Genomic DNA, 12,227 nt, shown 5'->3' with positions numbered 1-12,227 from the left:
ATAAAAGGAAAAGGGACTAGAATAGCTAAGACAATATTGGAGAGAAAAAGAACAAATTTGGAGATTCACACCACTTGATTTTTAAGACTAACTCTAAAACTACCATAATCAAGACACTCTGGTAATGGTAAAAGATAAGACTTCAATGGAAAGACTAGTGAGTCCAGGAAGAGAACTTAACACATATGGTGAACTGATTTTTGACAAAGAATAGTATTTTTTTCAATAAAAGGTGTTGGACAAAGAAAAAGAAAAAAAGAAAAAAAAAGACTCTGACCCATACTTCACACCTTATACAAGTGTTACCTCAAAATAGGTAATAGATCTAAATATAGAATTATAAAACCTCTAGAAGAAACACAGAAGAAAAAATTTTGTGATCTTGGGTTAGGCAAAGAGTTCTCAGATATGACCCCCAAAGCACGGTCTATAGAAACTGGACTGCATAAGAATTAAAAATTTTTGTTCTGCAAGAGATACTGTAGTAAACGGAAGAAAGCTAAGTACTAGGAGGAAATATTTGTAAATCATATATTCAACAAAGGACTGACATCTAGAATACATATGGATGTATATATATATATCAACAATAAGAAACTCAAAACTCAACAATAAGAAAACATAACACAATTAAAAATGGACACAAGTTTTGCATAATCATTTCACAAAAGATGATATAAAGATGGTAAACAAACACATTAAAAGATGCTCATCATCATTAATCATTAAGGAAATGGAAATTAAAACTACCATGACACATAACTATATACCTCTTAGAATGGTTAAAATAGGGGCATCTGGGGGCTCAGTTGGTTAAATGTCTAACTCTTGGTTTCAGCTTGGGTCATGATCTCAGGGTTCTGGGATTGAGCCCTGCATCAGGCTCTGCACTCAACAGGGAATCTGCTTGAGGATTCTCTCTCTCTCCCTCTCCTTCTGCCTTTCTCTTCCCACTTGTACTCTCCCCCTCTCTCTCCTTCTCTCTTTCAAAGAAATAAATCTTAAAAAAAAAAAAAGAATGGCTAAAATAAACACGTAAATAAATGGTATTGAATTCTGGTGAGCATATGGATCAACTATAAGTCTCAGCATGCTGTTGGGATTTCAAAGTGGTATTGCCATTTTGGAATAAAATTTGATAGCACCTAACAAAGTTAAACATACATTTATCACAATATCTAGCAACCTTATTCCTAGATCTCTACCTAAAAAAATGGAAGTTTATATTCAAACAAAAACCTGTAAAGAAATGTTAGCAGCTATATTCACAATCAACAAAAAGTGGAAACAATGCAAATATCTTTCAAATGGTGAATAAACTGCCATGGAATACTACTAAGCCATAGAAAAACCAACACGTGCAACTGCGTGGATGAGTCTCTTGATGGCATTACACTGAGTGAAAGAAGCCAGTCTCCAAACGCTACAGTTTACATGATTCCATTCACATGACATTCTGGAAAAGGCCCACCTACAGTGGTACAGAATAGATCAATGGTTGCCATAGGTTAAAGATAGGGGGAGGGTTTAACTACAAAAAGGAAGCAAGATGGAATTTTTTTTTTATTGTGTTATGTTAGTCACCAGCAAGATGGAATTTTTAGGAATTTAGAAAATCTTGATTGTGGTGGTGGAAGAATTTTACTCTTAATAAATTAAAAAATAAATAAATAATAATTTAAAAATTATTGTTTGCCTGGTCTGCTCCTCACTGTTATAGTCACTCACTTTAAGATCACTGGTTCATCCCAAGCCACAGAGTTGGGAGGGAGCTTATTGAAAAGTGGTACAGTCTCCAACCCAGTACAGAAATTTCCTAGAGGCCCCCTGGGACTATCTGCTTGACAATCACCAGCAAAGAGGAACTCCCCATCCCCTAAAGCAGGTCAGCCTACACTAGGCAGTTCCTGTTGTTAGCAAGTTATTTCTTTTATTAGCTAAAATCAGCTTCCCTACCACTGATCCCTACTGATCCTAGTCCTATTCCCTGGAGCTACATATAGAAAGGCAGGGGACATTTCTTCTACCTTAGAGGTAGCAGATGATTTGCACAAAGGCACAGCCTAAAGCTATTTAGTAAGAAGCTAAGGGCTTATTTATATCTCCTATGCAAGAGTCCATGAAATTCTGGGCTACCCTGAGCCATGAGAAGTCATCTGGTCTCGGTTCTAGTCCTAGGAATGCCAGAGAGGGAGGACCACATGCTCCTGGGGCCCTCTCCTGAATGAAGCTGGGAGGTTACAGTCCTAAACCATTCTCTCCTTGAACAGAAAGTTTCTTTCTCAGATGTTCATTTCTTTCCTTTGATTATTTTCTGACCTCTAACTTCATAAAGAAAAATCCACAAATCAAGTCTGGCTGGCAAGGGAAAACCCTTGAGCAGGATTCAAGATGGTCAAACTACAGTCCATTCCCAGTGGAACCACATTCTGGCCATTTGGGTCACCTGCCTGGGCAGAGGGGTCTATCCAGAGGAGAGCACCCTGAACACTGGCGGGTGTTGTCTTACCTGTTTGAAGTTGCCATTTTTTCTCTGCTCCCAGTCCATCATGTCATGAAAGATGGGAATCATGATATTCCGCACTTCTGGCTGTGGGACCAGTGTCACACCCAGAAAAGGACCAATCATTCCAGGAATAAAGTGGATCTTATGTTCACCTGAACAACAAAACCCAATATATATTAGTTTATGCTTTCTTTGGTCCCTCTATGGAAGCTTCCCATGTGGGGCCACAGTACCTACTTTCAAATGCCCTGGAAGCAACTGAGAATAAAGCAAGTTTTCCCCTATGGCTTTCTGAGATACTCCTTTTCTTGGCTTTTTAGAGTTCATAGATAAAACTGGTACAGCCCAGCTAAAATAAATGTTCAACAGGCATTTATTAGGAAACTATCTTTCCAAAGAATTAATGGGAGGTTCAGCAAACTACCTGAAAATCATTCTGAGGTCAAGGAACAGAGTTTACTACTTTAGGCAGAAGAGGATTTGTGAGTAACCCTATGATAGTTCCAGATTGCTGTGTTGAGTGTTGATTTAGCAAGGAAAACCCGTATATTTCTGCTTAAATACAATACACTATCCCTGGGGTTTCTACCTCTTGTCCAGAGGATTTTAAGTGGTAAGATGTTCATAGCCCCTGGTCCAGCTGCTAGAGGCCTGAAGTTCATGAGCATTTTCACTGCCTGTGCTCAAGTATGCCTAAGAAGCCTCCTCCTGAGTTAGCAGGAGCCTCCTGCACAACTCTACCCAGACAGAATGGTTTAGAGGCTCTGTCTGTATCCTCCCTGTCCCTGCCCCTTGTCTTCTCATGGTACTTCTGATGGCAGTACCGCATCTACTCAGGCCAGCTCAACACAGCTTCCAACGTCCTTATGAGGCCTTCCCACGGCAAGTGGGTGATGCAGGTTTCCCTGAGACTGGCCTGCAATCTGGGTCATGTTCCCAGAAGGCGGGGCCAGTCCTGAGGACTGTGGGACAGAACTTTCCTCTTCCATGCAGTGGTAAAACAGAGTGAGCCATCCTCTAGGGCTCTGCTTTTGGTCCTTCAGAGACTATAAAGGAGATGAAGTATGGGCCTGTGTAATGACTGCTAAAGCCAAGTTAAGTCAGTTCTTGAGGACCAGAAAATACCATTTCCACCAGGAAAACAACAACAACAACAAAAAACGAGGCAGGAATGGCTTTATCAGGCAAACCTGGCAACTTTTTTGATTTTTTTTCCATTGTGAAAGCCTATCTAAAGAGCAAAGGTAAGCCCTGAGGCTGACTCTATATATTCCCATCTTGGTATTTGGTACAGTTTGTTAGCACCTTGTGTTTCTGGGAATTTCAGAGTCAAGTTTAGGGTTAAAATCTATACCTTGACCATGCTGGATGCAGGGTGTAGGAGTACGGAAGCTGGAAAGCCTGCTTGGTGCAATGTATCCTCACTAACGGAGGGAAGCCCTAGTGTTCACTGGCAGGAATACTTCACACCTTGTCTGCTGCTTCTGGGACTGTAAGATTTTATGACCATAATTCCTAAGGCCTCAGAGCCATGAGTAACAGCCAGGAAGAGTGACTACTTCTCTAGCATCCCAAGAGGCCACTTAGAAGCCTCTAGTACCAAAGGATGGCTCTTCTCGTCACCAGGGCAATCAAAGGACTCCACCAAACACTGACAATTTTCAGGATATTAGAGAAGCTGTCGAAGGAAAGGGAGCTAAAATCAATTTCTCCTAGAGGCTGCGATTCCCTTCTTGCATGCAGTCCTCATGCAGACGGTGGCAGAAACCTGATCTGCAGGGTCTGAATATCAGAGACCCAAAAAGTGTTCCAATATTTATGAAAACGAATTGCTGCCCTTACTCGTGTGTGGCGTGTCTGCAAGGTCTCTGCCTCACTTACGAACGATGAACAGTGACGAACGTACAGAACTGCTGGATCCCTGTAACTGTACACCTGAAACTGATATGACACTCTGTGGTAACTTGAGTGGAATTAAAATTTAAAAAAAGATCTATGCTTCTGAACTGCAACATCTGCACTGGGACATGGAGAACACAGAAGATTTTACCAGCATGAGTTCTCAAGCTGGGAAAAACTCCCAGAGCCTTTATATTCTTCTCCTTTGACTTTAGTTCTCGAAAAGGGGAGTGTGCATATGTATTCCTGGGGTCTTGCTTCTCAGCCTAACTCTCCCTGCCGAGAGCTCTGTGCACATGTGCTGTACCATCCGGCTGAGGTATTACGTTGAAGATATGTAAAGGTCTCTTGGGCCTGAATTAACATCCATAAAACCTGGGAGAAGTTATTAGTCTTGTCGCTTTTTATTTGGCTATGCAATATGTGCAAGGGAAAAATAGGGAGAAGAGACCTACCCAAATTCTGCCACATGCTGAACAGTTCATAAGCCATCATCACACGCATGTCCCCATACCTGGAAATAGTAACACAGGAGCCAGCTTTCAGGGGGAGAAAGTTCAGGAAGGCAGGGCTACAAACCCCATAAGGTCAGCACTTCAGCACTGTTTCTAATGTGTCCCCCAATACTAAGTCATTTGGCTCTCAACCAAACTCTCACAATTGGCTCCTTGGGAAGCTACCCAGTGAGAACCTTGTGGACGTCTGAGGAGCCTCTCAATTGAAACACAACCCCATCTGGGCATGTGGTAGGGAGGTGAAGAAGAGACATATGTCTTACTTATCTAGAATCTTCTTCCTCTTGGCTGAAGTGATGATTTCTAGCTGAAGGCTTGGCTGATTTATGAACAGAACTGCCAGGCTAAAATAAGAATTCCACACCTAGAGAGACAGAGAAAGAGAAAACATGTGACAGCACGAGTCCTTAACCTTACAAAGAGAGATTCTAAATATATGGATGTAGCACAGAATTCATTTCACAATTTTAAGATCTTGATTTTTTTTTCCTTTTTAAGTATCTTTGCAAACGGAACTTTTTTTTTTTTTTTCTTTCTTGACTCCTTGAAACCCATAGTTTTGATTCTGGCCTAGAAAGCCTACTCCTGGAGGTCTGGCTCCCAGCACCTCCCACAGGGGCACTCTAAGGGTATAGCCTACTCACTGTCAAACTTGGAAGTGGTTCAATGCTCTGAACATACTAATAAACCAAACCCAGTAAGCTTGCCCCAGCTCCCAGCCACCCATCTGACAGCTAGGTAAGCCCTTCTCAATTTCCTGACCTGAAAAATTGAGAGCAAAATAAAGTTGTTCTTAGTAAACAAAACCAAACCCAGAAACAAAAACAGTGAGCTTTTTTTTTTTTTTTTCCTGGCTTTCTAGTGTTATTACAAAGACAGTGATGGATTTCAGGAGCTCCTACCTTAAAATCGAAGTCTGTCTCTGTGAAGTTCTTGTGCAGTGCGGAAGACAGGTACTGGACAGTAGTGACTATAATACTGCAGTAAGGGGACAAGGCATTGGTGGAGTTAAAAGACTAATGATGGCATCCAATAGCTTAGCATCTCTGACCTATGAGCTAATGCCTTGAGTACAACTTGCTTTCATATAAGATGTGACTACAAAAGAAAGAGATAGATGGCACAAACCTCACAGAAAGCATTTCTTGGAGAAATGCCCCAAAGTAGGCAGCATAGCACAGAACATCGGTGGGTTCTAGGCTCAGCTTTGCCATTACCTGGCCTTGGCACCACTGCTGTCTGGGCCTTAGTTTCCCTGCCTATAAGTGTGGATGGGAGGAACTAGTTGGTTCATTAGGATTTCTTCTAGTTCAAAGAGTGATTCTAGTATTTTGAGGACTTCTGGGTAATGAAGGTATATGACTATCAGAGGACTTACAGTATAATTTTATTATTTTACTTGATAACAAGGGTTTTTAATGATTAAATCCCTACTGTTGTCACATACTATTATTTGTATCTATAAGCTATTTGTTTTTAGCCTTTGGCCTAGAAAATCACTCTCAATTTTAGCCTGGGTATATATAAGGAGCAATGGAAGGCTGCCTTGCTGGAGCCGAAGGCACAGGTTAAAGTAGAGAGGAAATGAAGTGGGACAGGCAGGTAAGGGTCTGACTACAGAGGGCTTTGGGTGCCTGGCAAAGTGCTTACACTGAGCACCTTGGCTTTGGCCCAGGAGGTGACAAATTTGAAAGGCAAAATCCTTAAAAGAAGAGGCTGTTACTATAGGATCAGTTGAGGGCCCTGAAGTACTCCAAGGAGAGCTAAGAGAGAACAAGAAGGAAGGGTGCCTGGGTAGCTCAGCTGGTTAAGCATCTGCCTTTGGTTCGGTCATGATCACAGGGTCTTGGGATTGAGCCCCATGTCGGGTTCCCTGCTCAGTGGGGAGCCTGCTTCTCCCTTTCCTCCCCACTTGTGCTCTCTTGCACTATCTCTGCCGTTATCTCTGTCTCTCTCTTTCAAATAAATAAATAAAATCTTTAAAAAAAAAGGAACAAGAGGGAATCAAATGGAAAATCCATTATTTGAGGAAAAACATGTGCAACTTTGTTTATAACCATTCTTCTGTTCTGTATAAAATGTTTACAGTTTTGAAAAAAAAAGTACCCTATAAAAGGTAAAGTGAAAATGATGCTGATACATTGCTAATATATGTAACATAGATAATATCACTACATTCTGCAAAATGCCAACATAAAAAGCAGATCAGTGTGCCTGGGTGCTTCAGTAAAACATTGGACTCTTGATTTCAGCTCAGGTCATGATCTCAGGGTTGTGAGATTGAGCCCCACATTGGGTTCTGTGCTGGGTGTGGAGTCTGCTTGGGATTCTCTCTCTCTCCCTCTGCCTCTCCTCCCCTACTCTCTCTCTCTCCCCAAAAAAGAAAAAGATGAAGACAAAAGAAAAAAGGAAAGCATAGCAGTGGGAGAAGGCAGCAGGTTAGACCGTGGAGGCCAAGTGGAAGGGGTCTTTTCCCAAGTAGAGGGAGACCACATAAGACAACATCTTACTACCTGCAATCATCTGGTTTGCCAAGTAGAAGCACAGGCTAGAAATATGAATGGAACAGACTATCTGGGGGCAGACTAAGAGTGAATTCTGTCGCCAGAGTCAGAAGTGGTCAGAGCCTTACAGCCAGGTCTTGGGTGGGTAATTAGCACTAGCTGTGGGAGGCAGGCAGTTTCTGGCAGACAACAGAAATCAAATCAAGAGGAGGACTTGGGAAAACTGCCTGAAACTAGAGAGCCAAAGAGGCCAGTGGTGCATGGAACAGGCCTCCCTCAAGGAGGCATTTTCTCTGGGTATTATTATTTCACATCCTTTACATTCCTTTTCTATCCTTACCATGACATCTCTGCCAGTCACTTAAGACTCCATTTTGGACTATCTTTAACACTTTCTTAATCTTGAACTTATGGTAAATGGTCAAGTCCTGCTGATTGTGCCTCCAAATATTTTTCAAATTTACCCTATCTTCTCTGTCACCATGGCCTTGGCCAGGATCTCTGTCTTGCTTTCTCCCTCTGCCACACACACACACACACACACACACACTCTCTCTCTCTCTCTCTCTCTCTCTCTCTCCCTGTCTCTCTTTCCTTAGTCTGAGAATAGCTCTGATGATGCTTATGCAGGGCCCGTCCACACTCACTTGCTTGTAAGAAGTCTCATCACCATCCAGTCCCGAGGGAAGACACTCATCTTCATCAGGTTCCGGAACACACAGAAAATCTTCAGCAGGAATTCCTGATCCAGAAGGAAAGTCTTATGTGAGACACCACCACTACCACTACAGCATGCCTTTCCTTAACAGGGTTCTCCTGATCTCTAGACCATGAGAATGGATGGCATTAGTAAGTTAGATTCTGGTTCGTTTTGTGAGTTATTTTCTTTTGGGGGCCTGTATGAAAGTGAGATCTAGGCACTCTCTCAGGTCAGGTGGGAACAGATCCAAACTGGGTAGCCTACAGACAGCTCTGGACCCTGAGCCCAGTGCCCAAAGCGCAAAGCATGAGGAAGGCTGCAGTCCAGCAGAACTGGTATCCAGTTGGGCCTGTGGGTCACATTATTTGGGTCATGGCCCTTGAACACTGGACTATAAGAACTGCTTTTTGGGGAGTGCTTGGGTGGCTTGGTTTGTTAAGTGTCCAATTCTTGATTTTTGGCCTAGGTCATGATCTCAGGGTCTTGAGATGAAGCTCCATGTTGTACATGGTTTCTGCTTCTCCCTCTTCCTCTGCCCTGGCTCACATGCTCTCTTTCTCTCTAAAATAAATAAATCAAATCTTAAAAAGAAGCTGCTTTCTTGAATGTAAAGAACACATTGAGAGGAGGGGCGTCTGGGTGGCTCAGTTGGTTAAGCTCTGTCTTCGGCTCAGGTCATGATCTCAGAGTCTTGGGATCATGGATCCCATGAGCCCCACATTGAGTTCCCTGATCAGCAGTAAGCCTGCCTCTCCCTCTCCTTTGACTTGCTATTCCCCCTGCTTGTGCTCTCTCTCTTTGTCAAATAAATAAATAAGATCTTTAAAAAATGTAACACATTGACAGAAGAAGCATTTTAGGAATGGCAGAGTAAAGACCTCCAAAATGTGCTCCTCTATGAAAATAATGAGAACACTGACAAAGCAGGTTAAGCAAAGACTGGCAACAATCCAAGGAGTGTTATTCAAGAAAAATGGTTGAATCTCAATAGAACAGTGAACTTTGTTGCACTTTGGCTTGTTCCATTCCCATCCCATTCCTCTTTCTACTTTGGTGGTATATCCTTGAAAACAAACTACTATAGAACCACAGTGGTAATGAATTCCTGGAAAGTGCCACCCACCCACCCCCAACTGCTACTTTTTATCTGTTCTTCAGCAACCTGGGAAATCCCCATTCAGAGGGCTTATCTGATCTGACCCAGAGCTCACTCAATGAGAAGAGCCTTTTACCTAGGGCATATATGGGGAAAAAATGAGCCATAATAATTTAACATCCCAGCTTCTTGAAGCAACCATATCATTAGGACATCAAAAAAATTTCCAAAAGACTGAAAAGAAAAATCTGGGGAATGAAATATCTATAGGGGACTTTGAAAAGCTCTGACATATTCCTGGGAACCTAGAAGTCTACACACGTGTTCAGGGCTGTACATATTCCCAGGAAAGACCTGAGAAGCTTAATCTCTCACTCTGGTTGACTTTGAGGCTCTATGTGAAGCAGGAAGTGAAGGCTAAGGCAGTAATGTAAACTGTTGGAGCACTGAAAATGAGTCCCAACACACACATACGGGTATTTAGCAAAGTATTAAAGACTTACTGACTTAAGGCATTTAAGGAAATTTCTGTCTGGCTATTAGCTGACCACTAAGCTAACTGAATGAAGACCTCAGTGGCTGTACATAACAAAGAACACAGACATTCAAGAATTAGTCCAAGAAAGTCACTAAATAAGTAGCAAACAAATATCAACATCAACAACAAACCAACAAAAAGCAACAACAACCACCCCTGGGAAGTGGTGGGGGATCTGATTTTGAGAGTTACCACATTATTTAAATTATCCAGCTTTTAACAAAAAAATTATAATACACAAAATTAAACATGAAAGTATGCCCCATACACAGGAAAAAAAGAAGTGAACAGAAACTTTACCTGAAGTAGCTCAAATGTTGGACTTACTAGGAAAAGCCTTTAAATCAGCTGTTATAAATATATTCACAGAACTAAAGAAAACCATGCTTAAAGAATTAAAGAAAAGTACAAGAACAGTATCTCATCAAATAGAGAATATCAATAAAATAGATAGAAATTATTTTAAAAGCATCAAATAGAAATTTTAGAATTTGAAAGTACCATAACTGAAATATAAATTTTGCTAGATGGGCTCATCAGAAGATTTGAATTGACAGAGGAAGGAATCAGCAAATTTAAAAGGTAAGTCAATTGAGGTTATCCAGAGGAACAGGAAGAAAATGAAGAAAAACAGAGCATGTGGGATACCATTAATTATGAAAACATACAAGTAAGAGGAGTGTCAAGAGAGATGGGAGAAAAAGAGAAAGCGATTTTGAATAAATATTTGAAGAAATATTTTAAAAATTTCCCAAATTTGATGAAAAATCCCTTTAATCTACACATCCAAATAGCTCAATGAACTCCAAACAGGATATAAATCAAAGAAATTTATATACAGACATATCATAGTCAAAATGTCAAATGCCAAAAACAAAGATAGAATCTTGAAAGCAAGAAGAGAAAAAAATTTTTATCATGCACAAATGATTCTCAATAATAACAGGTAACTTACAAGCAGATATGGTGGAGACAAGAATGCAGTGGAATGACAAATTCAAAGTACTGAAATAACAGAGAGTCAACTAAGAGTCTTAAGTCTAGCAAAACTATCATTCAAAAATTAAATGTTCAAAAAACATTTAATTTAATTAAATTAAAAAATTTAATTTTTTAAATTTTAATTTAAAAAATTAAAATTCTCTGATTAAAAAAAAAGCTGTGAGAATTTGTTATTAGTAGAACTATTATTAGTAGAACTGCCCTAAAAGAAATGCTAAAGGGAGTCTCTCAGACTTAACTAAAAGGACACTAGACAGTAACTTGAATCCATATGAAGAAATAAAAACCACTAGGAAGATAAAGGTGAATATAAAAGGTAGTATATATGTTAAGTTTGTAGCTCTTTTCCTATTTGATTTACAAAGCAACTGCATAAAGCAATAATTATAAAACTACATTGATGAGATTATAATGCATAAATATGTAATTTATATGACAGTAACAGCAAAAAAAGAAGAAAGGATTGGAGCTTTATTGGAGTGAAGTTTTTGTATACTATTAAAGTGAACTGGTAGAATTGAGATGTTAATTGAAATTCCCAGGGCAACCAATAAGAAAATAGCTTTAAAAATATACCAAAATAGAGGTGTCTGGGTGGCTCAGTGGGTTAAGCCTCTGCCTTTGGCTCATGATCTCAGGGTTCTGGGATCAAGCCCCGCATCAGGCTCTCTGATCAGAGCCCTGCATCAGGCTCTCTGCTCAGCAGGGAGCCTGCTTCTCCCTCTCTTTCTGCCTGCCTCTCTGCCTACTTGTGATCTCTGTCTGTCAAATAAAAAAAATATATACTGAAACAAACAAAAAAGGAATTAAAATTACACAGTAAAAATATTTACTGTGTAATGGAGGAACAGAGGAACAGAGAAGATATAAGACAGATATAAAACAAATAGCAAAATGTAAATGTAACATCCTAACTTATTGTAATTATAGTAAATGTAAATGGATTAAATATTCTAATCAAAAGGCAGAGATGGGGAAATGGATAAAAAATAAACATAATCTAATTATACATGGTCTACAAGATATGTACTTTAGATTCAAAGACATAAATACCTCAAAAGTAAAAGGATAGGAAATATATACAATAAAATGGGTATATACACAAAATAGAACTGGTGTGTCTATGTTAATATTAAACCACATAGGCTTTAACAAAAATTGTCATTAGAGACCAAAAAGGGAAATTTTATAATGACAAAAGAGCCAATATGTCTGAAAGAATTACTATAGACCACTCCATCCAACAATAAGCAGAATACACATGGAAGGATATATGCATTTCTTCTCTAGGACAGATCATATGTTAGTCCATAAAGAAAGACTCACTATATTTAAAAGAACTGAAATCATATAAAGCATGTTCTCCAACCTCTATGTGAGTTAGAAATGAATGACGAGCACTTTTTCATGTGTCTGTCAGATGGCCAACAGACACATGAAAAAGTGCTCCATATCACTCGGCATCAG

At 40.0% G+C, this 12,227-nt stretch overlaps 1 protein-coding gene across 5 annotated transcripts in view; it reads right to left on the bottom strand.

Moving 5' to 3' along the window:
• The window catches only part of LOC132011368 (dedicator of cytokinesis protein 3), a 104,213-nt gene that overhangs the window by 48,630 nt on the left and 43,356 nt on the right, over window positions 1–12,227 (bottom strand). For all 5 annotated transcript variants that reach the window (XM_059389821.1, XM_059389822.1, XM_059389824.1 and 2 more), the window contains exons 15-19: window positions 8,072–8,166; window positions 5,823–5,898; window positions 5,184–5,284; window positions 4,861–4,919; window positions 2,510–2,658 (exon numbers count right to left, since the gene is read on the bottom strand). In XM_059389821.1, the coding sequence (XP_059245804.1) occupies window positions 2,510–2,658; window positions 4,861–4,919; window positions 5,184–5,284; window positions 5,823–5,898; window positions 8,072–8,166 (480 nt within the window). The remainder of the gene's footprint in view (window positions 1–2,509; window positions 2,659–4,860; window positions 4,920–5,183; window positions 5,285–5,822; window positions 5,899–8,071; window positions 8,167–12,227) is intronic.

This window comes from Mustela nigripes, chromosome 2 (assembly GCF_022355385.1).
Source record: "Mustela nigripes isolate SB6536 chromosome 2, MUSNIG.SB6536, whole genome shotgun sequence".
Taxonomy (NCBI): domain Eukaryota; kingdom Metazoa; phylum Chordata; class Mammalia; order Carnivora; family Mustelidae; genus Mustela; species Mustela nigripes.
Note: the sequence above shows the minus strand (reverse complement) of the source record. Positions and strands in the feature narration are given on the sequence as shown.